At 38.0% G+C, this 26,533-nt stretch overlaps 1 protein-coding gene across 1 annotated transcript in view; it reads right to left on the minus strand.

Moving 5' to 3' along the window:
- Positions 1 to 6,706: 6,706 nt before the first annotated feature.
- evi5l (ecotropic viral integration site 5 like) overlaps positions 6,707 to 26,533 on the minus strand; it is a 46,629-nt gene continuing 26,802 nt past the window's right edge. Inside the window, exons 20-24 of the mRNA XM_052138226.1 lie at positions 18,754 to 18,961; positions 10,636 to 10,778; positions 10,157 to 10,273; positions 7,309 to 7,474; positions 6,707 to 6,855 (exon numbers count right to left, since the gene is read on the minus strand). Of these exons, the coding sequence (XP_051994186.1) occupies positions 6,758 to 6,855; positions 7,309 to 7,474; positions 10,157 to 10,273; positions 10,636 to 10,778; positions 18,754 to 18,961 (732 nt within the window). The 3' untranslated portion in view covers positions 6,707 to 6,757. The remainder of the gene's footprint in view (positions 6,856 to 7,308; positions 7,475 to 10,156; positions 10,274 to 10,635; positions 10,779 to 18,753; positions 18,962 to 26,533) is intronic.

Genomic DNA, 26,533 nt, shown 5'->3' on the forward strand with positions numbered 1-26,533 from the left:
ACCAAACAAGAACATTTTCACAGCATGGAGAGTAAAAGGATTATGTACAGTTGTGGTCATGCATGTTTACATTTTGTGTGTTTTCCAATCAGAATGCACAGTGGATCGGCATTTTGTTTTCTCTGTTCACGCCTCTATCGCGGATCCGCCCCTTTCCCCAGCCAGTCTAGTCACTGCCGGCGACAGCTCATGCACACCCCAAAAAGTTACTGCTGAGTTTGCTCTTTTCAAGATTCCTCTAGATGAATGTGGGGTTCACAGATATGTAAGTGGTTTACAGGTGTACATTTTTAATTTCGGTACTTTGGATGTTTAGGATGCATTTAACTGTCCTTTCTCTAGGTGGTTGGCAAAACGGTGATCTACATGGTAGAGATCCTGAATAAAGTTCAGCCCATCAGTCTAAATTATGGGACCATCACCAGAGACTCGCCAATAAGGTACATGTATATACATACATGGGGTTGCACGATTACTGATTTTTAATGGGCCTGACTAGTCGACTATTAAAAGTCAGGCCCGAAGTTGAATTCGACTAGTTCCTTTTTAAATGATTATGCATATCACTAGTATATCTGTAATTTGATGGCCAATATGCATATATTGGAGGTTACTTTAGCATTTATGTCATCTTTATCAAAGTTTTGAGCCACTTTGCCTCACACCCGCTGTTTCCTACAGACATGTTATGTACATCACATGGGAATTTACTAGTCGAGGCTGACCGTGTCGACCATCAGTTATAAACCTTCTAGTCTGTGCAATCCTCAATACATGCAGTCTCACAAAGCGCTGAACAACCCACTGAGACTTAAAAGTTGTCCCCCTTTCCAGGTTATTGGTTGAGTGTCGGTATTATCCTGGCTCTGTGGTAAGTGTGGGTTACCTGGTGAAAAGCCCCTCCCTCGGACCCTCTATCAAGGCTCAGGGAGTGTTTGGAGTTCAGCTCAGAATTGCAACAGGTTTGTTGAAGGGAAGTCTTCCCATATTGTTAGTCATTCCAGTTGAATTCTGTAAATTGTCATGTTCAAGACAAGGATACTTATGGTATGAATTGTAAATTACTTCGATTATTTTAAGAAACTATCTGGGTTTCCATACAAGGCTTTTTATGTGAATTTTGGGATACCGATGCCTTCTATATAGATATTCATTTATGCTTGTTTGAGGTGGATTTGTTTTTTTTTTTTAACTCTAAGACATGAGCTTAAACTAAAATGGAAACACATTTCAGAATATTTTTCTATAGGAATATAGATGCACATAAAAAAAAGTCATGTAACTTCGCCTCAAGCCATGTGACAACATAATTAATTGCGAGAATATCATTTCATAGAATCCCAAGTGTTGGTCATCTGGTCATTTATAAATGCATAAGCCTGTCATCAACATGACTGGCTACTATTACCTACCAGAACTGCCTGGGAGCAAAAATGTGTCAAGGCATCTACCACTGAATGCTAGCAAACATGTTTTTCAGGGCGTTTATTACATTTAAATGCCTTTTTAACTTCCATTTTCGTTTCTGTGTTGTGCCTTTTTACCCAGAAGTGACCATTTTGTTCTCTGAAACACATGATGGAAATGGTTTTATTTATTTTTCTCTATATATTAAGTATAACCTCTTCTGTTTAGATGAACACTACTACAGTTTTTACCCACAATACCACCAGCCCTTGCAAATGCTGCTGGGGAAACCCCTTTACCTGGAATTGCGCTTGCTAAACCCTCCAGACCCCACTGCTATGCTGTTGGTGCATTACTGTATTGCCTACCCACGCTCTGCAAATTCTACCTGGATCCTTATTTATGATGGGTACAAGAGAGAATTTATTATTTTAATTGGAGACAGCATGTGAGTTTGTTGCTTGGACTTAAAATAATGCATAAAAAAAATCAAGCATCTTGCATCGCATCTTATTAAAGGAATAGTTCACCTAAACCCCAATGCTGTCTCAAACTCCCATGACTTCTGCAGAATATGAGCAAAGATATTTTTATGGAGATATGTGAATATATCCATAGATTTCAAGTCAATGTGTTCCAACACTTCCAAGCTCCAAAAAACGGACATGAAGGCAGCATAAAGGTAACTCCTAGAGTAAACTCCAGTGGTTTAATCCATGTCTTGTCATTCGATTTGTGAAAATCATGATCTCGCCAATGACACTGCAGATTTGTAAAGACAAAGGAGTTGCATTATGGTCTGTTAGCACCTAAAATCAATCGTATCGCTTGAGTCATGGATTATACCACGTGAGTCAAATAAATTACTTTTATGCTGCCTCTGTCCTTTTTGAGCATGGAAGTGTTGGTCCCTGTTGACTGGCAATGTATGGATATGTTTACATCATATAGCCATGAAAATTCCTTTGTGTTCCGCAAGAAGAAAGCAAGTCATAACGAGTTCGACACGTCATGAGTGAGTAAATGGTGAGAGAAGTATCATTATTGGGTAAACTATTCCTTTAATCATAAACATTGTCCCTCTTTAGGTGTCCCAACTTTCTTGACAAGACCCCAAACCACAAGCCTCCTGCCATGCCTGCAGAGGCTCTGACCAATCATGTGAGACGATTCACCATCACTACATTCCAGTTCCTCCCTGAAGGCGGCAACTTGCAGACAGATGAGGAGGTGAGAAACAACTCGTGAAGTCCAATCTAGCTGAAATTTATGATGTAAAGTGAGCACGAAAAAACATTGCATGAATTAATGCATGAAATGAGACCTCCTGATATAAGAATGTGGAAACTATAGTTAAAAAAGCAGTATGCTTAAAAGCTGCTTTTTTTTTTTTTTTTTTCTTTTTGCCTGTCACAGATCTATTTTATGTGCTCAACGGAGGTGTGTCTGCCTTCAGATGGTCCGTGTGTTGAGGGCTGCTTTGGAGGTAAGTTTCAGCCTTTGTACGTTTCTCCCTCCAGTATGAATTGTAGCCATGTTTTATTTGTGGCCCTGAATGGACCTTTTTGACAGGAATAAAAGTGAGGCTGTGAGGCATAGACTTGCGGTCTCTTCAATGGGTTGTACTGTTTTTTTTAGGGTGCTTGAAATCGATCTGCTGATGAAACCTTAAATACATTTCCATAAATGCATGTTTTCTGGCAATTTGTGTCTTTTTTAAAATTGTGTAAACAAAGATGTGATCTATGAGCTTTATACTGTGCGTGCGTGCGAGTGAGAATCTCACTCCCCTGGCCTCAAGAGGTACACTGGCCCTAGAGGCTTTAGCCGCCACGTTAGCATGCCCACCTCCCATGCCGTCTAACACTGATTTGAATCCCGTTCGGAGCGGGTCGAACCGGGCTGGTTACAGTGGTGCCGTGACCCGGATGGGAGTGAGGTTTAGGGGATTGAAACAGGAGCCAGCTGGTACGTGATTGCTGGCACGGTATGTGTAAACCTCACTCCCCTGGCCTAGAGGCACACTAGCGACTGACGCTAGAGGTAGTAGCCTTTAGCCTCCTCATTAGTGTGCCCGCCTCCCATGCCGGCTGATGCCGGTTCGAATCCCACTCAGGAGCGGGTCGATCAGGACTGGCTACACATGCCATTGAAGAGCCTGTAAGTCCATCTCTCGCAGCCTTGTTTTCATGTCTGCCAAAAATAAAGTATGTCACACTTAGGTCTACAATGAATTATGGACTCAAGCTCTATGGCAAGAGTTCCTCTTCTTTGCTTGCTCTCATTTTCTACAGTCATTTGCACATCTTGCATTTTATTCACCTAATGCACTTTGTCTCTCCAGATACTTCACATGTGAAGAATTGATGGAAGACTGATAACTGGATTCACAAATACAGCCCATAATCTCCTTTCCTCTTGCATGACATATGTACATAGTCTCACTTCAGTAATTGCAAACAATAAAGCTTTGAAGCACTGTTATGTAACCGTTATGCCTAATCACTGGTGTAAGATGCAAAAGTTTGCAAAACTGTCACCTACAGTCTAAACTCTGGAAGTACACAAGGGACTCCATGTGACAAATGTACTTTCACTTGCACCCTCAGCACTCATGATGCCTGAATAAAAGTTTTTATTTCAATTATCTACAGTATGTATGTTTAGATCCCTTTAAAGACCTTAGACACTTAAAGAATGAACACATTAATGCTCAGAACAAGTACATTTGGCAGCCAACAAAATTCACTTGATGAAATAATCTAAAGTTCCAATAATTTCTGTTAACTTTTGAAAATGGGCATGAAGCAGAGAACCCAAGAGTAAAACTTGAATTGTTATGTTTTGTCTTTGTCAGTGACTAAAATAAGGGTTAGTTTTGAGTAGTGCTGGGTAGATTACGCTGGCATTGTAATCTGGAACAAAAATTCTGTTTATAGCTAATCTGACTTTTGGATTACCTCTGACCTAACATTTATTTGAAGTCACATGCAGTTGAGTAGGATATTCTTGTAACATTTTGACAAATGCAAAAAACAAAATATATATATTTTATTTTACATTTTAAAAACAAAATTACTTAAAGGGTCATGAAACAAAAAAACACATTGTATAATAATTCACACCATACTTGTACCTATTTAGAAGATTAACATGCAGAATAAGGAGAATTTCTAGAGTTACACAAACACTATCCATGTGCGTTATCCGATCAGTTAAATTTGTGAATCTATGTCACAAGTTAACATAAAAGCACATTTGTGTAAATTTTTAAAGCAGAATTCAAAAACCATTTGGGAAACTAATACATTAGTTCAGTAATGTTTTTGCCCTGTATCTCTAACAGTGTAATAATTTTTTTTATTATTCAAATACTGAGTGATACTGCTCCACCTTTAATGTAATTATAGCCTCTGGGCTTGCAGCTAGTATCAGGTTCACTTGGTTACATTCCCTCAGATATACAGTCAGGTCCATAAATATTGGGACATCGACACAATTCTAATCTTTTTAGCTCTATACACCACCACAATGGATTTGAAATGAAACTAAGATGTGCTTTAACTGCAGACTTTCAGCTTTAATTTGAGGGTATTTGCATCCAAATCAGGTGAACGGTGTAGGAATTACAACAGTTTGTATATGTGCCTCCCACTTTTTAAGGGACCAAAAGTAATGCGACAGATTAACAATCATAAATCAAACTTTCACTTTTTAATACTTGGTTGCAAATCCTTTGCAGTCAATTACAGCCTGAAGTCTGGACCACATAGACATCACCAGACGCTGGGTTTCATCCCTGGTGATGCTCTGCCAGGCCTCTACTGCAACTGTCTTCAGATCCTGCTTGTTCTTGGGGCATTTTCCCTTCAGTTTTGTCTTCAGGTGAAATGCATGCTCAATCTGATTCAGGTCAGGTGATTGACTTGGCCATTGCATAACATTCCACTTCTTTCCCTTAAAAAACTCTTTGGTTGCTTTCACAGTATGCTTCGGGTCATTGTCCATCTGTACTGTGAAGCGCCGTCCAATGAGTTCTGAAGCATTTGGCTGAATATGAGCAGATAATATTGCCCGAAACACTTCAGAATTGCTGCTTTTGTCAGCAGTCACATCATCAATAAATACAAGAGAACCAGTTCCATTGGCAGCCATACATGCCCACACCATGACACTACCACCACCATGCTTCACTGATGAGGTGGTATGCTTTGGATCATGAGCAGTTCCTTTCCTTCTCCATACTCTTCTCTTCCCATCACTCTGGTACAAGTTGATCTTTGTCTCATCTGTCCATAGGATGTTGTTCCAGAACTGTGAAGGCTTTTTTTAGATGTTGTTTGGCAAACTCTAATCTGGCCTTCCTGTTTTTGAGGCTCACCAATGGTTTACATCTTGTGGTGAACCCTCTGTATTCACTCTGGTGAAGTCTTCTCTTGATTGTTGACTTTGACACACATACACCTACCTCCTGGAGAGTGTTCTTGATCTGGCCAACTGTTGTGAAGGGAGTTTTCTTCACCAGGGAAAGAATTCTTCGGTCATCCACCACAGTTGTTTTCCGTGGTCTTCCGGGTCTTTTGGTGTTGCTGAGCTCACCGGTGCGTTCTTTCTTTTTAAGAATGTTCCAAACAGTTGATTTGGCCACACCTAATGTTTTTGCTATCTCTCTAATGGGTTTGTTTTGATTTTTCAGCCTAATGATGGCTTGCTTCACTGATAGTGACAGCTCTTTGGATCTCATGTTCAGAGTTGACAGCAACAGATTCCAAATGCAAATAGCACACTTGAAATGACCTCTGGACCTTTTATCTGCTCCTTGTAAATGGGATAATGAGGGAATAACACACACCTGGCCATGGAACAGCTGCACAGCCAATTGTCCCATTACTTTTGGTCCCTTAAAAAGTGGGAGGCACATATACAAACTGTTGTAATTCCTACACCATTCACCTGATTTGGATGTAAATACCCTCAAAGCTGAAAGTCTGCAGTTAAAGCACATCTTGTTCGTTTCATTTCAAATCCATTGTGGTGGTGTATAGAGCCAAAAAGATTAGAATTGTGTCAATGTCCCAATAATTATGGACCTGACTGTATGCCAATGGTGGATTTTTGCTTTTATGCCACAACTTTTTATCTAGTGATAAAACTAATTTTGCGGTGTATCAAATTAACTGGCAGCCTATCAGTGACTACCGTGGTCAAGGGCTGTAATGATGGCTTGGTTTGAACCTTATTGAAGAAAATACACATAATTATAAAACTTGTGTTTTGTAAAGCTAATTACATATCACATTACAAATCCAGCTGCTGTTGATGCAGGTCCGGCTTTTGTGGGTAAGCGTGTTCAGCTGAAGGGTTTGTAGTGTTTCCTACTGTGTGTGATCAGGTTGGAACTCTGACTGAAGGCTTTACCACACACTTTACACACATGTGGCTTTTCTCCTGAACAAAATACAAAGAAAAATTTTATATATATAAAAAGAAACAGAAGTGAATTGACAGTCAAGTCAAGTCAATTTTATTTGTATAGCGCCTTTCACAACACACATCGTTTCAAAGCAGCTTTACAGAATATCAGCATTAACAGACGATAAAACTGTAATGTCTATAAAGTCGATTAATCATCATTGTGTAATTTAGATAAAATACGATTTTTAATAGTGTTTAAAAATAATTAAATGATAACTGTATTAATAACCCCAGTGAGCAAGCTGTAGGCGACTGCACTCAATATACTGTGTATACTACTGCAAATTGCAGAGGTTCTCAAAACATTTAAGTCTCCCAAATGTAATCTATTTAGAATGGCAATTTACAAGCTTTCTCTTTTTTACTTTGTGTTCAACTGTGTTTGTTTCCATCACATATGTATATTAATATCTATACGAGTCTTGCCTGTGTGAATAAAGGTGTGTTTCTTCATGTCTGATTTTTGGTGGAATCTCTTGCCACAGTACTGGCAGGGATATGGCCTTGTGTCCGAGTGGATCAGGAGGTGAGTAGAAAGTGTGGATGAACGTTTGAACACCTTCCCACATTCCTTACAATCAAATGTCCGTTCCTGAAATTCACACAGAGAAAATGCAAGCAAACGTTTTAAAAAATTGTTTCGAAAATTACAATAAATGCCTATTCTTTCACATTTAAAAGAAGCATTGAAAAACATTGAAGTTGAGTGAAAACGCTGAAGCCAGAATGCATTTACATGCACAGCAATACATTGGTAATGACCAAAAGTCTGTTTATTCCAAAAATCTGACAATGCAGGAAATGTGTTTACAAGAGATTTGAAATGATAAAAATACACTCACCTAAAGGATTATTAGGAACACCTGTTCAATTTCTCATTAATGCAATTATCTAATCAGCCAAATCACATGGCAGTTGCTTCAATGCATTTAGGGGTGTGGTCCTGGTCAAGACAATCTCCTGAACTCCAAACTGAATGTCAGAATGGGAAAGAAAGGTGATTTAAGCAATTTTGAGCGTGGCATGGTTGTTGGTGCCAGACGGGCCGGTCTGAGTATTTCACAATCTGCTCAGTTACTGGGATTTTCACGCACAACCATTTCTAGGGTTTACAAAGAATGGTGTGAAAAGGGAAAAACATCCAGTATGCGGCAGTCCTGTGGGCAAAAATGCCTTGTTGATGCTAGAGGTCAGAGGAGAATGGGCCGACTGATTCAAGCTGATAGAAGAGCAACTTTGCCTGAAATAACCACTCGTTACAACCGAGGTATGCAGCAAAGCATTTGTGAAGCCACAACACGCACAACCTTGAGGCGGATGGGCTACAACAGCAGAAGACCCCACCGGGTACCACTCATCTCCACTACAAATAGGAAAAAGAGGCTACAATTTGCAAGAGCTCACCAAAATTGGACAGTTGAAGACTGGAAAAATGTTGCCTGGTCTGATGAGTCTCAATTTCTGTTGAGACATTCAGATGGTGGAGTCAGAATTTGGCGTAAACAGAATGAGAACATGGATCCATCATGCCTTGTTACCACTGTGCAGGCTGGTGGTGGTGGTGTAATGGTGTGGGGGATGTTTTCTTGGCACACTTTAGGCCCCTTAGTGCCAATTGGGCATCGTTTAAATGCCACAGCCTACCTGAGCATTGTTTCTGACCATGTCCATCCCTTTATGGCCACCATGTACCCATCCTCTGATGGCTACTTCCAGCAGGATAATGCACCATGTCACAAAGCTCGAATCATTTCAAATTGCTTTCTTGAACATGACAATGAGTTCACTGTACTAAAATGGCCCCCACAGTCACCAGATCTCAACCCAATAGAGCATCTTTGGGATGTGGTGGAACGGGAGCTTCGTGCCCTGGATGTGCATCCCACAAATCTCCATCAACTGCAAGATGCTATCCTATCAATATGGGCCAACATTTCTAAAGAATGCTTTCAGCACCTTGTTGAATCAATGCCACATAGAATTAAGGCAGTTCTGAAGGCGAAAGGGGGTCAAACACAGTATTAGTATGGTGTTCCTAATAATCCTTTAGGTGAGTGTATGATCCGCTTTTAACATCAAAATGTGAACAGTCATACATTGGATAAGCCGGTAAGAACCCTGAGGTGTTTACATGCCATGATAAATAGGTTAATGGGCAACCGTTTACAACCTAACATCGAAAAAGGAAAGACGTTTAGAGCATGTTTACATGCAAACCAATATGCAAATAATAACTACCAAAAATCTGTTTGTTCCTTTTTGGAAATCAGATAACGTTTACATGACACTTTTCTGCTACAGATATCAAAACATAAACAGGCATGTGCACAAGACTCGTGCACACTGGATAAGCGGTAATGAACCCTGATGAGTTTACATGGCATGTCACACAAAATCGTGGTAAAATCTACTTCTGTTGATCGAGTTTATTCTTCATCAGTTTCCATGACTACGTACGTTGTCAACTTAATCGTATAAAACTGTGCGTATCAAATTTGATACATGATTTTGTAAAGCCGCTACAAAATTAACATGATGAATACTTTGCTAAAAAACTAGATGTCTACTGCCTCCTAATGGAAGTTTCTTTGCACTTCTGAAAGTAGAAGACCTTGTAATATAATTTCCAAACTGTCTGTCTTCATATTGCCTTGAAATCTTTGCTTATTTTAATAAAGTAAATGTAACAATAATCGTAATATTTTTTTAAATATTTCAAAACGAGTATTTGCTGAATAGAAGCAACTTGCGCATGGTTAAATATGTTTGTACATTATTAAAAAATCACTTTGGAATGCGTCACGCGTGCATCAAATATAATACAACTGATTTTTAAGGTATATCTCTCAATCATCAAAATATGGACATGTACTTTTTATAAAATATTTTCCAGTTTTAAAAATATCTTTAAAATATGTATTAGTATATATTCTGCCTGGTCTGTCATTATAAAGACTCACTGTTTTACATTACAAGCTTTTATGATGTCATTACAAGCCTGACATTTTTTTCATTTGTCAGGCTTTACAGGGATAAGCATAATCGTTGTGAGAATGTGTATGTAAACGCGATTGTGTTGGCATATTAATCATAATTGGTTTAAGTTTGAAAACATGCTCAGTAAAAATAGAGCTCAGCCAGAAATCACACACGCGCGCACACACACCACGCCCCGTCTCACTTAGGGTGCAGGTTGGCGTTGTCTGCACCAGAGGGAGACATTTAGCAATCTTTTTGTGTTCAAATAATAATCATTGCAATAGAAGGGTCATACCTTTACCCTACATGGCATCACAGGGTTTTTATTGTCACAGAACACCATAGAGTGTCCATGATGACTACCGTGTGATCTGTACACGTGAGTCTCCAGGCGTGCAAGCGAAGAGAAGACCTAATAGGAAAACCAAAAGAATAGAGAGCTGTTTGGAAAGAGCACAGGGAGTGAAAATAATTTTGCCCTGTCAATATAAAGGCTTGAGGCCAAAGTATAGGCCTAGCACAAGCTTCTTTAAGCGTTAACCAAGGGTAACGTTTGCCTTGTATCTTTTTGAATAAGGTTGTGGACTGGAGGCACTGAACTAGGCAGTTGTGTGATGTGTGATCATCAGTTATAGTGTGTGTTTGTAAACATGGCCTAAATATGATCTGTTAGTTTTCCATCTGTTTCAATATAATTTGTAATATCATCACGTTTTCTTGTGAGAGTGTGTAAGGATTTTGGGGGCAATCAATCAGGCCAAGGATCAGTTTTACCTTGCCACATAAGCTGCAGTGTTTTGTGGCCAAATCCCTCAGAGGACTCATGAGAGAACAGTCCATGTGTCTTATATCTCTAGAGTTGACAGGTAACCAGGGTGTTGGAGAGGTAGGTGGGCCATACTGGAGATCAGCTGGATCTGTGGAGAAATAAAAATAAATAATAATAATAATAATAATAATAATAATAAATACTTACTGTGTTTTAAGTGCAGAATTCCTCAAAATGACTACAAATAGCACACTTTTTATGGTTTAATTATAAATTAAGACAATGCACCCATTTCTTGTTCTTACAAAATTTGATTAATGTCTGGTATTTGTATCAAGTTAGCACAAATCACAATATCTGCAGGTGCATAGCAGATTTGAAAACTTCAATTTTTTTAAATTCAATATATTGATTTTCTTACCTGTTATCCAGGCATTATCAGAACACTTGTGTGTGTTTTCTTGCTGCATTAGTGAGGAATACGGTTGTATAATTTCCTCTGGCAGTGTAGGGACTTTTAAGGGGACAGACCAGCCTACCAGGCCAAGGTAAGGCACATCATCTATGGGTAAAGAGGAGCGAAAGCCTCCCTTCCGACTCTTTTTCACCAGGAATGAACGAGGCATAATGGGCAGGGAGAGCTAGAACCACTGCCTTAGAGATTGTCATGCAAAGCTAAAAATAGAGAGAGGAATATATATATATATATATATATATATATATATATATATATATATATATAGTATATATTGTAATATATCAAAGATAGGATGCATACAGTACTTATTTAATAATGGAAAGACTTGTTAAATCTCATGTTTTAGATTTTTATTCAAATGCAGGAATAAACAAACCAAATCTTTATTAATGCCTTCAATGCCAAATCAAGTTATTTTTTTATTTTTTTTAGTGTTAAGGCTTCTTACAATTTCATCTGTCTGTGTTTGCAGTGATTTATCCTAAGTGGCTCCAAATCCTGCAAGTAACACCCTTTATGATGGTTATAAATAGGCTTAATGCAATGACAGCCAGTATACTAAAACAAAAACAACAACAAAACAAGTTATTGTCTTGCAAGTCGATGATTCTCAGCTGAAAACTGCCGGACTTCAAAACTTCATCACAGTATATTTTTGCTCAAGCACCGAACTTCCCAATGATTTTTACTGAAATTATGAATTAAATTAGATTTGAGGTTCAAGTTCATATTCCTGAGGCCCTAATGGTATCAATTAAATGATTTCAGAATTTCAGGTTAGCCTTATATTTGCAATCCCAATATGTGTGAGTATATTTGAATATGAATATATGAATTTCTACTGCAATAGTAGGTAGACCTACTATTTTTGATGTCATGTTATAAATGTGTTTAAAATAACATATGTAAACACACACACACACACACACACATCTCTCTCTCACTATCATACACACATATATATATATATACATACATATATATATATATATATATATATATACATATATACATATATATATATATATATATATATATATATATAGCCTTGTGAATGTAACATACTTCACAAAGAGCCCACAAACACACACACACACACACACACATATACATATATATGTATGAAATAAGTTAAATATGTTACATTCACAGGCTAATGTGAGTAGGCTATGTGATAAATGAAATTAATAATTGTTGCTTATATCAAGTCAACTACTAACTCAGCAAAGCATTTATGATAACTATAATGACAATAAAACAACCAAACTTCGTCTTGTTCACCATAATCCATCATTTAGTTATGAGACAGGTGAATTAGTATTTTAACGTAAAATACTGTGAAAGGAATCCAAAACAGCAGAACAACTTTATAATGTAATATTTAGCTGAAAAGCTCAGGGCAAATCAGCACAGCTCTGCAAACGGGACAGCAAATAGTTAAAAGTGCCAATGCAGCTTAAGTAGGCCTATATTGGATAGATTATATTTTTATTTTATTTATATATTTATCTCTGTTTACAATTATTTAAGCGACGTAAAGGATCTAGGAGTGCTAGTTTGACGTAAAACGAAAAGGACTGTTGATTTTTTTTATTTTGTTCTTGCATGTGTTGATGTAAATTAAATTGTCAGGACTTACCAGTAGATGCGTCACGAGCCAGCAAATAGTTTCAGGACGTTTTTCTACAATAAAATGCAATAATTGAATGCACTATTATTTTAAGTTTTATCTGACTGTATGCTATTTATTGCAGTCAGATGGGGGCTTATAACGGTGCTACGTGTCGCCCTGTCACTAGAAGTAATAAATCACTGATGGCAGGTGCGCGTTCCTTAAAGCTCAGCAAAACTGAAACTTGCGAGGTAACGCACACGCACAACACCGGCCGACCGCAGACGCGTCAGTTTCCGCCGCGCACTAGCTGATAGAAACCCGACTGATACTAACCGTAACTGCTGTTCAGTGAAGAGGAAAATTACCAGCAACAGCAATCAAGGGAGACATATTAACTAAAAAACAGTGACCTTCTCACCGCTAGGTTACAACTAAAAGCGCCTTTAAAAAACAAAAACCACTGATTAAACGTTCTTGTTGCATAAATGCTGCAATTTGTCAGTCCTGCTTCGCAAATATAGGGTGTTATTGTTTTGAAGGTGTGATTATGACACATCAGTCTAAAGCGTTTGCCTTTACATTGGCTAAGAAGGTATGAAACGGTCTCAGACTCCCATACAAATGGAGAGGATGAAAGGGAAAAGTGATTGTAGAAAGGCTGCTAAACTGTGAACAGTGTGGCTATAGTGAGGTGTAAAAAGACTTTGCTCATTTCTTCTAGCCTTGCAACCATAAATAACTTACATTAAGCTCCAATTTAGACCACACACACACACACACACACACACACAAAACTAAACACTTAGAACTAAATAGAACATATATACAATTGAATTTACACATTGGAGAACAAATAGGAAGACACTCATAGTTTGGTCTGTCTGAGAGCTGTTTCCTATAGCTGCAATTTGCTGGTTAACTGGTAGAGCAAGATGTGAAGAAATGTGTAGAAAACACAGAAGGGTTGCAGATACTGGTGCAAAGCCAACCTGCATTTTCTTTCATTTTCACATCAATCAAGTAAAAAAAAAAAATAAAAAAAATAATTTAACTTGCCGGACCAAACACCTCAATGCAAAATTATACCTATACGTGACACTTAAATTGGAAGTCTGAGAATATGTATATCATAAATGTTTATTTTTTTTTTAAATACATTGTTATGTATCATCAAATACAGAACACATGATCTTCATTTGATAACGTTGCCACTTATATAATCTTTAGTACTGTCATTCTTAACACATTGTAGAAGAGAGTAGAAGTGATCTGATGGGTGTCAATGGGAGACTATTGGATGTTTGTTTTAGTGGTAAAAGGAGGTAAGGCAGCTATCAGAGCTCTACAGAGGAGATGATGTCACATCAGCCCTGCTTTATTATCTCATGTCCTTGCTGGGCCTTCCTATAATATGGCTACACTTAAAAGTATAATGTATGAATTCTTGATCTTTGATTTTGGGGTTCCTGTTTTGATATGCATGGTGATTTAAATAGCACCTTAGCATACTAATACTACAATAAATTCAGAATGCAAAATGCATACAATGCACACTGTGTGCAATTTCTGTATGCATGTAATACTTGGATGACACACTGCATTTGCTATAAACAGCCAGAGCTCGCTAAGTGGATTTCAACTTTCCAACTTAATTCAGTGTTGAATCCATTACCACATGTTCCTCTCGGATATAAAAACAAAAGCCTAGGATTAAGTCTGGTTGTAAAGATTTAGCCTGTACTTCAATTGAGAGGAATATTTCAGGTTCAATACAAGTTAAGATCAATTGACAGCATATGTGGAATAAGGTTGATTACCAAAAATAAAATTGTAAAAAATATTTTAAGTTAATGGGTCCAACTTTGGAGGGTTCAACGGCAGAAATGTGAAGCTTATAATTTTATAAAAGCCCTTACATTACAGTTCATATAATACAAGTACAAATAAATAAACGTTTTTGCGGCAGACTATACTAATTTACCGTAAGTAAAAGTTGGAAAAGCTACATCCAATTGCCTGAAGTTGGAAAGGGTTAAAAGGTGATTTTATCACATTAAATCATGTTAACACACATATTGTTTGTCTTGTGGCTATACTTTTAAAACAGTATTTTAACGTTTACAGATTGGCCCCATTCACTTCCATTGTAAGTGCCTCGCTGTAATCTAAATTTGTAATGTTTTTTGTTTTTGAAGAACATTTTTGGTGGTAATCAACATGGTCACAAATGCTGTCGATTAAGCTTGTAATATTCCTTTAAAACATGGAACACATATCTTGGTATAGAAGTGATTTGGTATCCATAAAGGAAGGTCACAATTCACACCTAAATGTTTTTGTGAACATTATTCTAATGGCACCAAGGTAGATTCACATTTCTATCATTATCAACGGACATTTTAAAAATGGAGGCAAGAGTGAGGTAAAGTCTTCCACCAAAGATCAATGATGACAACATATAACCACACACCAATGGTTAAAAAAAAACATTTCAAAACAGGCATTTCTGATTTCCTATTAGCAAATATTCTTTTGAAGTTAAAACTCACACCACAAAACCGTTGCATGTGATGTAATCAAGTTTAGCACAGTTTCCTTCGACAATTTGAAATCCAACAGTCCCAAACAACGTAGAACAACGTTGGTAAACCAACAGCTCAACTTGTGTTAAAACATTTTAAGCAGCTAAATATATCCCATTGAACTACTGGGGAGTCTAGTTTTGCACATTTGAATGAGTTACTCATTACAAAACTAGTTCTTTTCTTTCAAGACCATCAAAAATGGCACTTTTAGGACCATCAAGAAATGAAAAGGGCAAAGCAACCAACTGCTGTACATACATTTACACCACCTGAAAACAGTTTGGTGAATTTCCTTAAATGTTACAGAGATAACGGGTAACAGGAAGCACATCCTAAATCCGTGTCAAGAGCTATTCGAGCTGACACGATGAGATGTTTTGATACCGTTAGAACTGCTAAATGAAATGATGCAAATTTCTGACTATTTCAAGTATAAATACGTTTTTTTTTTTTATATATATCAGAGACGATATGATCAGAATCAGTGAAATGGTTATTACAGGTTTGGTGAAGGGTCAAATATAACCACTATGTGATCCATTAAACCTTTGATAAATGGTGAGCTTCATTTAACAGAACACCAGAAAAGAGCTTCAGTCAATACAACACTGTGGTAAGTGCAACCAGCAACCCCCGGTTCAGACTTCACACTTAATGTCTCACGAACACAAGGCTTTAGCACATAGATGCTAACTCCAATGTCCTGTAATGTTTCATAGTGTCACCGATATGACTGAGAAAAGCTTCTCAAAGGTTCTTGTTAATAACCAGTTAAGGGTCCAGACAAATGCCAACGTCTCCTCTGAGAGAAGGGACAGCAATGACAGCTCATAAAAAGTCATGTAAACTTGTAAATGTCAGATACAGAAATTGAAATGATCGCAAAACGAGGCAGTAGTGGGGAAAAGCAATGACACGGATGCATCATGTATGGTCAGACAAACATGGCATCAAAGACAGTACTAAGACAGATGGTAATCTTTGAGAGGTCACAAAATTGCAGGTAGAAAAAAAAACTAAGTATGAAATCTGTATAATAAAGGTCTATATACAAAATCTCACATTAATTTGTATATCCACAATAACTATTATTTAGTATTGTTTAGTAGTTACATTTCTTTGTAAACCTTTCGCAGTTCAGTCAAATGCAAAAATCAAGCATTTGCTCTTTAAATGATAAATAAATGTCTTAAAAAGCTATAGCCATTATAAATAATAATACAAATCAGGCAGCCAGTTTTTCTAAACAATGCTTTAGGAAGTTTTGCTTTTGGATCAGCTGAAACCCAAAATCTCATGTTCAAAATTAACAGTCAATTCAATAAGTTACTTAAAGGGATAGTGCACCCAAAAATGAAAATACGCTCATTATTTACTTACCCTCATGCCATCCCAGGTGTGCATTAATTTCTTCAGCATTTGTAGAAAAATAGAAAAATATCTCAGCTCAGTAGGTCCTTAAAATACAAGTAGATGGTGATCAGACCTTTGAAGCTCCAAAAAGCACAGATCATCAGCATAGATGCCATCCACACAACTTCATTGGTTAAATTAATTTAGAATAGTCTTCTTAAGGGAACTGATCGCTTTTGGTGTGAAAAAGATCAATATTTATGTACTACTTAACTATAAATCACCGATTTTAAGGACCTACTGAGTGGAGATATTTTATTTTTGTATTTTTCTTCAAATGTGTTCTGCTGAAGAAAGGAAGTCATACACATCTGGGATGGCATGAGGGTGAGTAAATGATGAGAGAGTTTTCATTTTTGGCATTTAAGGGATAGTTCACCCAAAAATTAACATTCTGTCATAGTTCGTTCACCATAATATACTCATTTTGAACAAACGAAAAACAAAAGGCATATGGGTTTGAAATGACATGAGGATTGGTAAATGATTACACAATTTTCACTTATGGGTGAAATATCCCTTTAAAATATTTATAGAAACTGAATTGTGCAATGAAAATCAATATTGGACCATTACTTAAAGGACTGATTTGATGTAGTGTACTGTAAGAGCCTATGCAACTCCAATGTTAAAGGTCAAGTCAATAATAACTTCACAGTATATTTTGGATATATAGACCTACTTGTTTTAAAAAGTAAAATACTAACTAGATACGTCATAGCAGCAGTTGTTTTTTTCCTTTTCGTTACCCTTTTAAAAACTAATCTCTTTTCTGGAGACCTTGTCATTTCAGCATCATGCTGTTTCAGGATTGGCACAGAAGAATAAAATAAATGAAATATTTTGTCCTCTGTCTGCATGAAATACATTTACATTAACATTTTGTTTCAAAATATAAAAGAAATAAAAATAAATAATAACAATAATAAACGTTTGGCAATATTCACATATAATACCTTTCTTCTGGAATGGATTTTTTGCCATTCAAAAGTTTGATCACCTATCTTTGTTTTGTATAAACCACACAGATACAAGGATGAACTACTGTAATATTCATCTGTGTAACTATGAACATCCCTATTACATTATACTATAAGAGTTTGTTCTTATCGTTCTGTCATTCTGATATTCTCTCTCTCTCTCTTTAAAGTGATTGTAGTGTCTGTTGCATTTCAGAAATAAACATAAAAGTTGCACGTATCCTCTCCAGAGGAACCAAACAGAAAGACAAAAAACGTGCAGGCTGAGAGAGGCACCACATCTGTTGTTAGCATCTGAAGACACAATAGACAAAGAGAGAAATGGCCACTATGTTATACTATCCCATGATTTCCAGAGCCAAAGATGGGTAATTCGATAGGATCTTGCGAATCCAAACGTAGGGTACCAGAATGATCTGTGCACCCTACTTTCCCTCTCTCCAGTGCCTCCTCTTTTCTAGCCATTTAATTGGTGAAGTTGTTTGGCGTACAGGGACTGAGTGAGTGTCTGGTGAAATCGGAGGTAGTTTCAAGGCCACACACTGTTTTCAAATCTTTTCTTGAAAGGAGAAAACAGAAAAAAAATTTACCAAACTTTCTGACACTCTGATGAGGATAGTTTGACATTTGGGGTGTATGCATGTACATGAGTCTGTGTACTTTTATGTTACATAGAACCCCATTCAACCTGGGACGGGATTAAATCCTGGCACAATATTTGAAGAAACACATAGACACTGAAAAAAGGCTGTACAGAGGGAGAAAAAGAGAAAGTTTGAGAGCGAAAGCAACAGAGTGAGGGCAAAGTTTACTGTAAGAGAGTGGCGCTATGCATCAGTTTCCTGCTCTACCTCTGTCAGCTCTTGGGTGAATGTATGTAATCTCTCTCACAATATACAGTATGTGTGCATATTCTGTTCAGTCTATTCTGCGTACATCTTTCACAGCCTCTCAATTCTCCAGTCCTTCAGCACACAACATGCCAGGGTAAAGCTGCTGCTGGCTAGGCAGAGGGTCTTGGCAGGGCTCCTGGTGGTGATTCCTCTCCTCACCATCGCTGTCCGTGCTGCCTTGGCTGTCTAGGCAAGGTGACGAGTGGTGTGGATACAGGCCGGTCATGGGCAGGTGGCTCAGAAGAGGGTCCTCATCTGAACTGAGGTAATCACCTTCAGCAGATGCTGGGCTAGCCAAACACAGGTCCTGATAAACCCCTCCACCAGTGTTCTGGAACTTGGAGGGCTGTCCACGCAGATGCCTGATCTAAAATGACCAAGAGAAGGAGGTTAATTGATTTATCGAGCAATTATCACTTTCAGTCGATAAAACAAATTATCTGCGCTATTGGACATTGGCAGATTGTTTAAAAACAGCTGATGATCAGGGATGGCTGGGTTTCCCAAAAGTATTGCAAGCTTAAGTTGATTGTAGAGGCCATTGGCCCACCATTGGGTGACAATCTGTATTGGGAAAGTTATTCAAATAAGCAATCCACAGCAAATCTCTAACATTGTAATCCGGTTATTACACTACTTATAATTTATGGTAAAAGTAATCACTTGACTAATTATTTTACTTTTAAGTTGCTTTCTAAAACACTTTTCACAGAAAAGCTTTTGTTTTTATGCTAAAGAATTTGAAAAAGTGCCAATATTTCCTTGTTCATAGCGGTAACAGAAACACAAACAGACGTACATATGAACATTTCTTAAATATTATTTATGTACAATACAAGTATAACCCAATGTACTTAAAATGTATAATCTTAATTGAACGTCTGTAACTGTAATATGAAGTAATACAAATTTAAAATATGATGCGTTACACTATTTTGACTTAAAATTAAAGTAACTACTTTGTAATCAGATTACACTTAACACTGGGGACAGCATAGTTGCATAACCTAAGTAAGCTTAAAGGGATAATTCACCCAAAAATGAAAATTCTCCCATGATTTATCCCAGATGTTTATGACTTTCTTCTGCAGAACACAAATGAAGAGTTTTAGAAGAATATCTCAGCTCTGTAGGTCTTCACAATGCAAGTGAATGGGTGCTAAAATGTTGAAGTCCCCAAATCCACATAAAAGCCAGCATTAAAAGCAATCCATAAGACTCCAGTGGTTGATTCCATTTGTTCAGACACGACATTATAGGTGTGGGTGAGAAAAAGATAAATGTTTTTGAATTTTTTGTCATAAATTCTCCTCCCTGCCCAGTAGGGTGCAATAAGCATGAAGAATATGAATCACCAAAAACAGATTTATCTGTCAGCCGATATTATCAGCCAATATTAAACTTTCACAGATATATCGTATTGCCATATATGTTTATCGATATGCGCAGATATGAATTTTTTTTCAGAACATATAATGCAGAAAATAATGCTTTAGAATTGGTGTCATAACCTTGTTTGTCCCAGACTCTTTTGTTTACAGAGCTGAGCTGATGGTGGTTCTGGTGACGGTGGTTCTGCAGACAGAGTGGAGTTAAGCGGTACTGAGTTAAGCAGTGTCTTCACGGTAAGTTGCTAACTAGTTTGTGAAATACAGTATCTCACAAAAGTGAGTACAACCCTCAAATTTTTGTAAATATTTGATTATATCTTTTCATGTGACAACACTGAAGAAATGACACTTTGCTACAATGTAAACTAGTGAGTGTACAGCTTGTATAACAGTGTACATTTTCTGTCCCCTCAAAATAACTCAACACACAGCCATTAATGTCTAAACCACTAGCAACAAAAGTAAGTACACCCCTATGTGAAAATGTACAAATTGGGCCCAAAGTGTCAATATATTGTGTGGCCACCATTATTTTCCAGCACTGCTTTAACCCTCTTGGGCATGGAGTTCACCAGAGCTTCACAGGTTGCCACTGGAGTCCTCTTTCTCTCCTCCATGATGACATAACGGAGCTGGTGGATGTTAGAGACCTTGTGCTCATCCACCTTCCGTTTGAGGATGCCCCACAGATGCTCATAGGGTTTAGGTCTGGAGACATGCTTGGCCAGTCCATCACCTTCACCCTCAGCTTCTTTAGCAAGGCAGTGGTTGTCTTGGAGGTGTGTTTGGGGTCGTTATCATGCTGGAATACTGCCCTGCGGCCCAGTCGCCGAAGGGAGGGGATCATGCTCTGCTTCTGTATGTCACAGTACATGTTGGCATTCATGGATCCCTCAATGAACTGGAGCTCCCCAGTGCCGGCAGCACTCATGCAGCCCCAGAACATGACACTACCACCACCATGCTTGACTGTAGGCAAGACCTACAGTCAAGACCTACAGTCGATGCCATCACCACAACCCTCCATCTGGCCCTCACCCACCTAGACAATAAGGACTCATACGTTCGAATGCTGTTCATAGATTTCAGCTCAGCATTCAACACAATCATTCCCCAGCACCTGATTGGAAAGCTGAACCTGCTGGGCCTGGACACCTCCCTCTGCAACTGGATCCTGGACTTCCTGACTCGAGACCTCAGTCAGTCCGGATCGGGAACAGCATCTCCACCACCACCACACTGAGCACTGGGGCCCCCCAGGGCTGTGTACTCAGTCCACTGCTGTTCACTCTGCTGACTCACGACTGTGCAGCAATGCACAGCTCGAATCACATCATCAAGTTCGCCGATGACACGACCGTGGTGGGTCTCATCAGCAAGAACAACGAGTCAGCATGCAGAGAGGAGGTGCAGCGGCTGACGAACTGGTGTAGAGCCAACAACCTGTCCCTGAATGTCAACAAAACAAAAGAGATGGTTGTTGACTTTAGGAGAGCACAAGGTGAACACACTCCGCTGAACATCGATGGCTCCTCTGTGGAGATCGTCACCAAATTCCTTGGTGTTCACTTGGCGGAGAACCTCACCTGGTCCCTCAACACCAGCTCTATCACCAAGAAAGCCCAGCAGCGTCTCTACTTTCTTCGAAGGCTGAGGAAAGAACATCTCCCAACCCCCATCCTCACTACATTCTATAGAGGGACTATTGAGAGCATCCTGAGCAGCTGCATCACTGCCTGGTTTGGGACTTGCACCGTTTCGGACCGCAAAGCCCTGCAGAGGATAGTGAGGACAGCTGAGAAGATCATTGGGGTCTCTCTTCCCTCCATCAAAGACATTTACAAAAAACACTGTATCCACAAAGCAACCAGCATTGTGGACGACCCCACACACCCCTCACACAAACTCTTTACCCTCCTCCCGTCTGGCAAGAGGTACTGAAGCATTCGGGCCCTCACGGCCAGACTGTGTAACAGCTTCTTCCCCAAGCCATCAGACTCCTCAATACTCAGAGACTGGTTTGACACACACGTGTCCTGAGTTGCACTTTAATTACTGTCACTTTATAACTGTCTGCTACCTCAATAACTGCTATGTGCATAGAACATTATCTCATAGTATGTTATGTTTACATTTTTAGAAACTGTCATCTTTTTGCACTACTGAGTACTGGTCGGCGCTGCACTGTCTATTGTCCTGTTTATTGTCAGTAATTTGTTGTACTGTCCTGTACTTTTTGCACATGTTTGCACGTGCACTTTATATAGGTATATGTAGGTTTTTTTATATAGGTATTTTATTTCGTTGTGTTGTCTCATGTGGTCCTGTGTTGGTCCTTTGTTGTTTTTATGTAGCACCATGGTCCTGGAGGAACGTTGTCTCGTTTTGCTGTGTACTGTACTAACTGTATATGGTTGAAACGACAATAAAAACCACTTGACTTGACTTGACACACTTGTCTTTGTACTCCTCACCTGGTTTCCACCACACACGCTTGACACCATCTGAACCAAATAAGTTTATCTTGGTCTCATCACATATTCACAGGACATGGTTCCAGTAATCTGCTTGTCTTCAGCAAACTGTTTGTGGGCTTTCTTGTGCATCATCTTTAGAAGTGGCTTCCTTCTGGGACGACAGCGATGCAGACCAATATGATTCAGTGTGCGGCGTATGGTCTGAGCACTGACACGCTGACCCCCCACCCCTTCAAACTCTGCAGCAATGCTGGCAGCACTCATACGTCTATTTCCCAAAGACAACCTCTGGATATGATGCTGAGCACGTGCACACAACTTCTTTGGTCGACCATGGCGAGGCCTGTTCAGAGTGGAACCTGTCCTGTTAAACTTCTGTATAGTCTTGGCCACCGTGTTGCAGCTCAGTGTCAGGGTCTTAGCAATCTTCTTATAGCCTAGGCCATCTTTATATAGAGAAACAATTCTTTTTTTCAGATCCTCAGAGAGTTCTTTTCCATGAGGTGCCATGTTGAACTTCCAGTGACCAGTTTGAGGGAGTGTGAGAGCGATGACACCACATTTAACACACCTGCTCCCCATTCACACCTGAGACCTTGTAACACTACCGAGTCACATGACACCGGGGAGGGAAAATGGCTAATTGGGCCCAATTTGGACATTTTCACTTAGGGGTGTACTCACTTTTGTTGCCAGCGGTTTAGACATTAATGGCTGTGTGTCGAGTTATTTTGAGGGGACAGCAAATTTACACTGTTATACAAGCTGTACACTCACTACTTTACATTGTAGCAAAGTGTAATTTCTTCCGTGTTGTCACATGAAAAGATATAATCAAATATTTACAAAAATGTGAGGAGTGTACTCACTTTTGTGAGCTACTGTACATTCTGGAAAATTAATAAACAATGACCCCATAATTTTCCCTTTTCATTATAACTAATATAACGTTAACCCTTCCCTGACAACCATGTCACTCATGTTTATCACATCTGTTTTTTGTCAGCCAGTTATAGTTTGTCAGAGCATCTTTTTGCAGCTCAGCAGACAACGTTGCGGTGTGGATTGTCTCTGTTGAGTGTTGATTTCACACTATGTTGTTATGTAGTTGGTGAGATGCAATTCTTGAAAGTAAATAGTCCATCTTTTGCTCTTCATGACAACAAGTTTATAGCTAACCACGTAGCTACTTTCATTGCTTGTCAGCTGAGTGGAAGCTAATGTGTAAACATGTATCCACCAAACTGTTTTTTTCAGGATTCTCAGTTTGGTACCCCCTTGAACTGAACAATTGCAGTCATTGAATTTACAAAATGTTATATTTAAAAGTCTGGTTTTCCACTGTTGAAAGTATCCCCTGAACATGTATAGTAGAATATGGTGTAACACCGCTGCCGCTGTTTATTTCTTGACTCGGCAGGTGTAACTGCTTTTTGAATACTGCCAGTCAATTAGGGGAAGGCTGTAAAACAAGTAGTCAGCATTTGACTGATACTTAACAGTACTACTGATGTTCATTTATCTATTTATTGTATTCTTACTTATTCTTTATTAACTCAGTGTTAATTTCTAGAATTTGTTGACAATGTATAATAATAATAATAATGTAAAATATTCTTTGATAAAAATATTTGTTTAAGAAAGTAGCCTTCTGAGTACCTTTGCATAGTCATATCGGTGCACAATCCACAAAGAAAAGGTCCGTTTTCATTCCAACTCAAAAATGAGCTATATCGGCCACCATATCGGTGATCTGTGAATTATATCATATCGGTATCGGTTTCAAAAATACCATATCGGTCAGGCTCTGATCTGTATCTCACCCACACCTATCATATCGCTTCAAAAGATAAAGATTTAAACACCAGAGTCATCTGGAGTACTTTTATGTTGCCCTTATGAGGTTTTATGGAGCTTAAACATTTTGGCACCTATTCACTTGCATTGTCTGGACCTACAGAGCTGAGATATTCTTCTAAAATCTTTGTTTGTGTTCAGCAAATGAAAGAAAGTCATACACATCTGATATATCATGAGGGTGAGTAAATGATAGGAGAATTTTAATTTTTGGGTCAACTACCTTTTCAGAATTCAGTTAATAATGTGCTTTTGCTTCAGTTTTTATTTATAACTGAGACCAGTTACTTTGAAACTTGGAAAACATACAGAGACATAGAGAATTAAGTTATAATTAAAATTTCTTTCAAAGATGCGTGATAAATTATCATTGATTTGACAAGGTGATAAAAAAACAGATGCTGAATTTTGTATTGTTCTAATTCTTACATATACATAAAGTACGTATCTAAATTATAGATATGTTTATGCAAGATATCTATATTAGATAAAGCAGGCCATACAACTCTGATCCACTTTTCCCCTAAAGTAAACAAATAAATAAAACCAACCAAACAAACAAACAAACAAACAGATAAATGTATTCAGTCAGAACAGTTTATCTTACAGACTTCATTCCAACTTTGTTATGTAGATAATTTCAGTGTTCGGTGCACTTTTTCTTTTTTTTTTTTTATGAGTGAAGTTATTTATTTATATTTATGTATAAAACACACAGATGCACATAGACAGACCCATGCACTGCAGTTGAGCGTAAATTCTGAGTTAAAAATGCTTTGGTATGGTTAATACCTTTTAATATAAGATAATTGTTATTTTCACATGTAAATAAGGAACAGAACATCACAAGATTTCATGTCATATGTGTTAACATTGCATGTTTATTGTACATCAATAGGATTGATTAAACTGAATTAATGTTATTAATCTCAGTCATGTTAATTTGGCTCCATCACAAACACTTTTGTGGTACTATTTGTATGTCTACATGTGTGTGCGTGTGTATGGGTGTATTGGCAAATGTTTTTGCAAGCATGGTGGTGTGAATCGCGTAGACAGTGGATTTTTTTACGTGACAGAAATTGGACCACAATTTTTTGCTCTCATTTCAGATCTTCCCTTCTGAGTCAGTGTGGATGTGCGAGTGTGTTCGTGCGTGTGTGTGTGTCCTAACATTCGTGAGAGCCTAAAACAAGTATTATACTAAAATCTCAGATCTGAAACGTCATGGGTTTCCCAATAAGTGCTTTAGCAATTTGAAAGTTTAGGAGTGGGAGGGGCTGTGGTTAACCAATGGAAAAGCTTCCTGAGACAATGATCTACACAAGCCCCACCTCTCACTTCCTCTGTCTGGTTGATCTCGTTTCAGCCAAAACCACAGAGCAAAAGTCAGTGCACAGCACTTCCGAATTAGGACATCACCGAGATTTTTAAAAGTACTTGTTATTGAAAAGCACACCTTATTTAAATAAATGGAATCAACAAAAACCTCATTTCAACAATTAATGTTCTTCAATACAAGTTTAAGAAGCAATGAAATCTCAATCAAAATCTGTAAAAAGCTGTAAATGCGAGCAGGCGGTTCCTCTGTCCTTAAAAAAAAAATGCTTTAGTGGTCTCTTCTGCAACACCAATACACAAGTGAATGCTTTCTCATTATTGCCTCAGGTGGAAAACTGATGCCCCAGTTGTGTGTAAAAACACAATATATCGAACAGTAATCTGTTGATATATGAATGTTGATATATGATATACCACTGCCTCAATATGCCACAACTGAGTAAAACCTCATATATATATATATATATATATATATATATATATATATATAAATATAAACACACACACACACACGCACACACTGGTGTAGTAGAGGTGGGCATACTGTAAATTTATGAATCGTCGCACATGAACTTACAAAATGTTTATACGGGTAGGTTTCATGCTGGCATGGTGTACAGTACACTACCAAGAACCATGGTAACTTGATGTTAAATATATACTTAAATTAATAGGTGTCATTAATGTTCCATTCATTAGGTTACTATGAAAATTATAATCTCAAATTAATAAATGTATACATGCATAATACACAATAAACTGTTAAGCATTGTATAGCCAATATGAGTGTAGTAATGTTCACATTTACATGTTATCTTGTATTACCATATATAAACTACATTAAGAATGAATGGTTATTTGTTTTAATTGTGT

The sequence above is a fragment of the Xyrauchen texanus genome, chromosome 11 (assembly GCF_025860055.1).
Source record: "Xyrauchen texanus isolate HMW12.3.18 chromosome 11, RBS_HiC_50CHRs, whole genome shotgun sequence".
NCBI lineage: Eukaryota > Metazoa > Chordata > Actinopteri > Cypriniformes > Catostomidae > Xyrauchen > Xyrauchen texanus.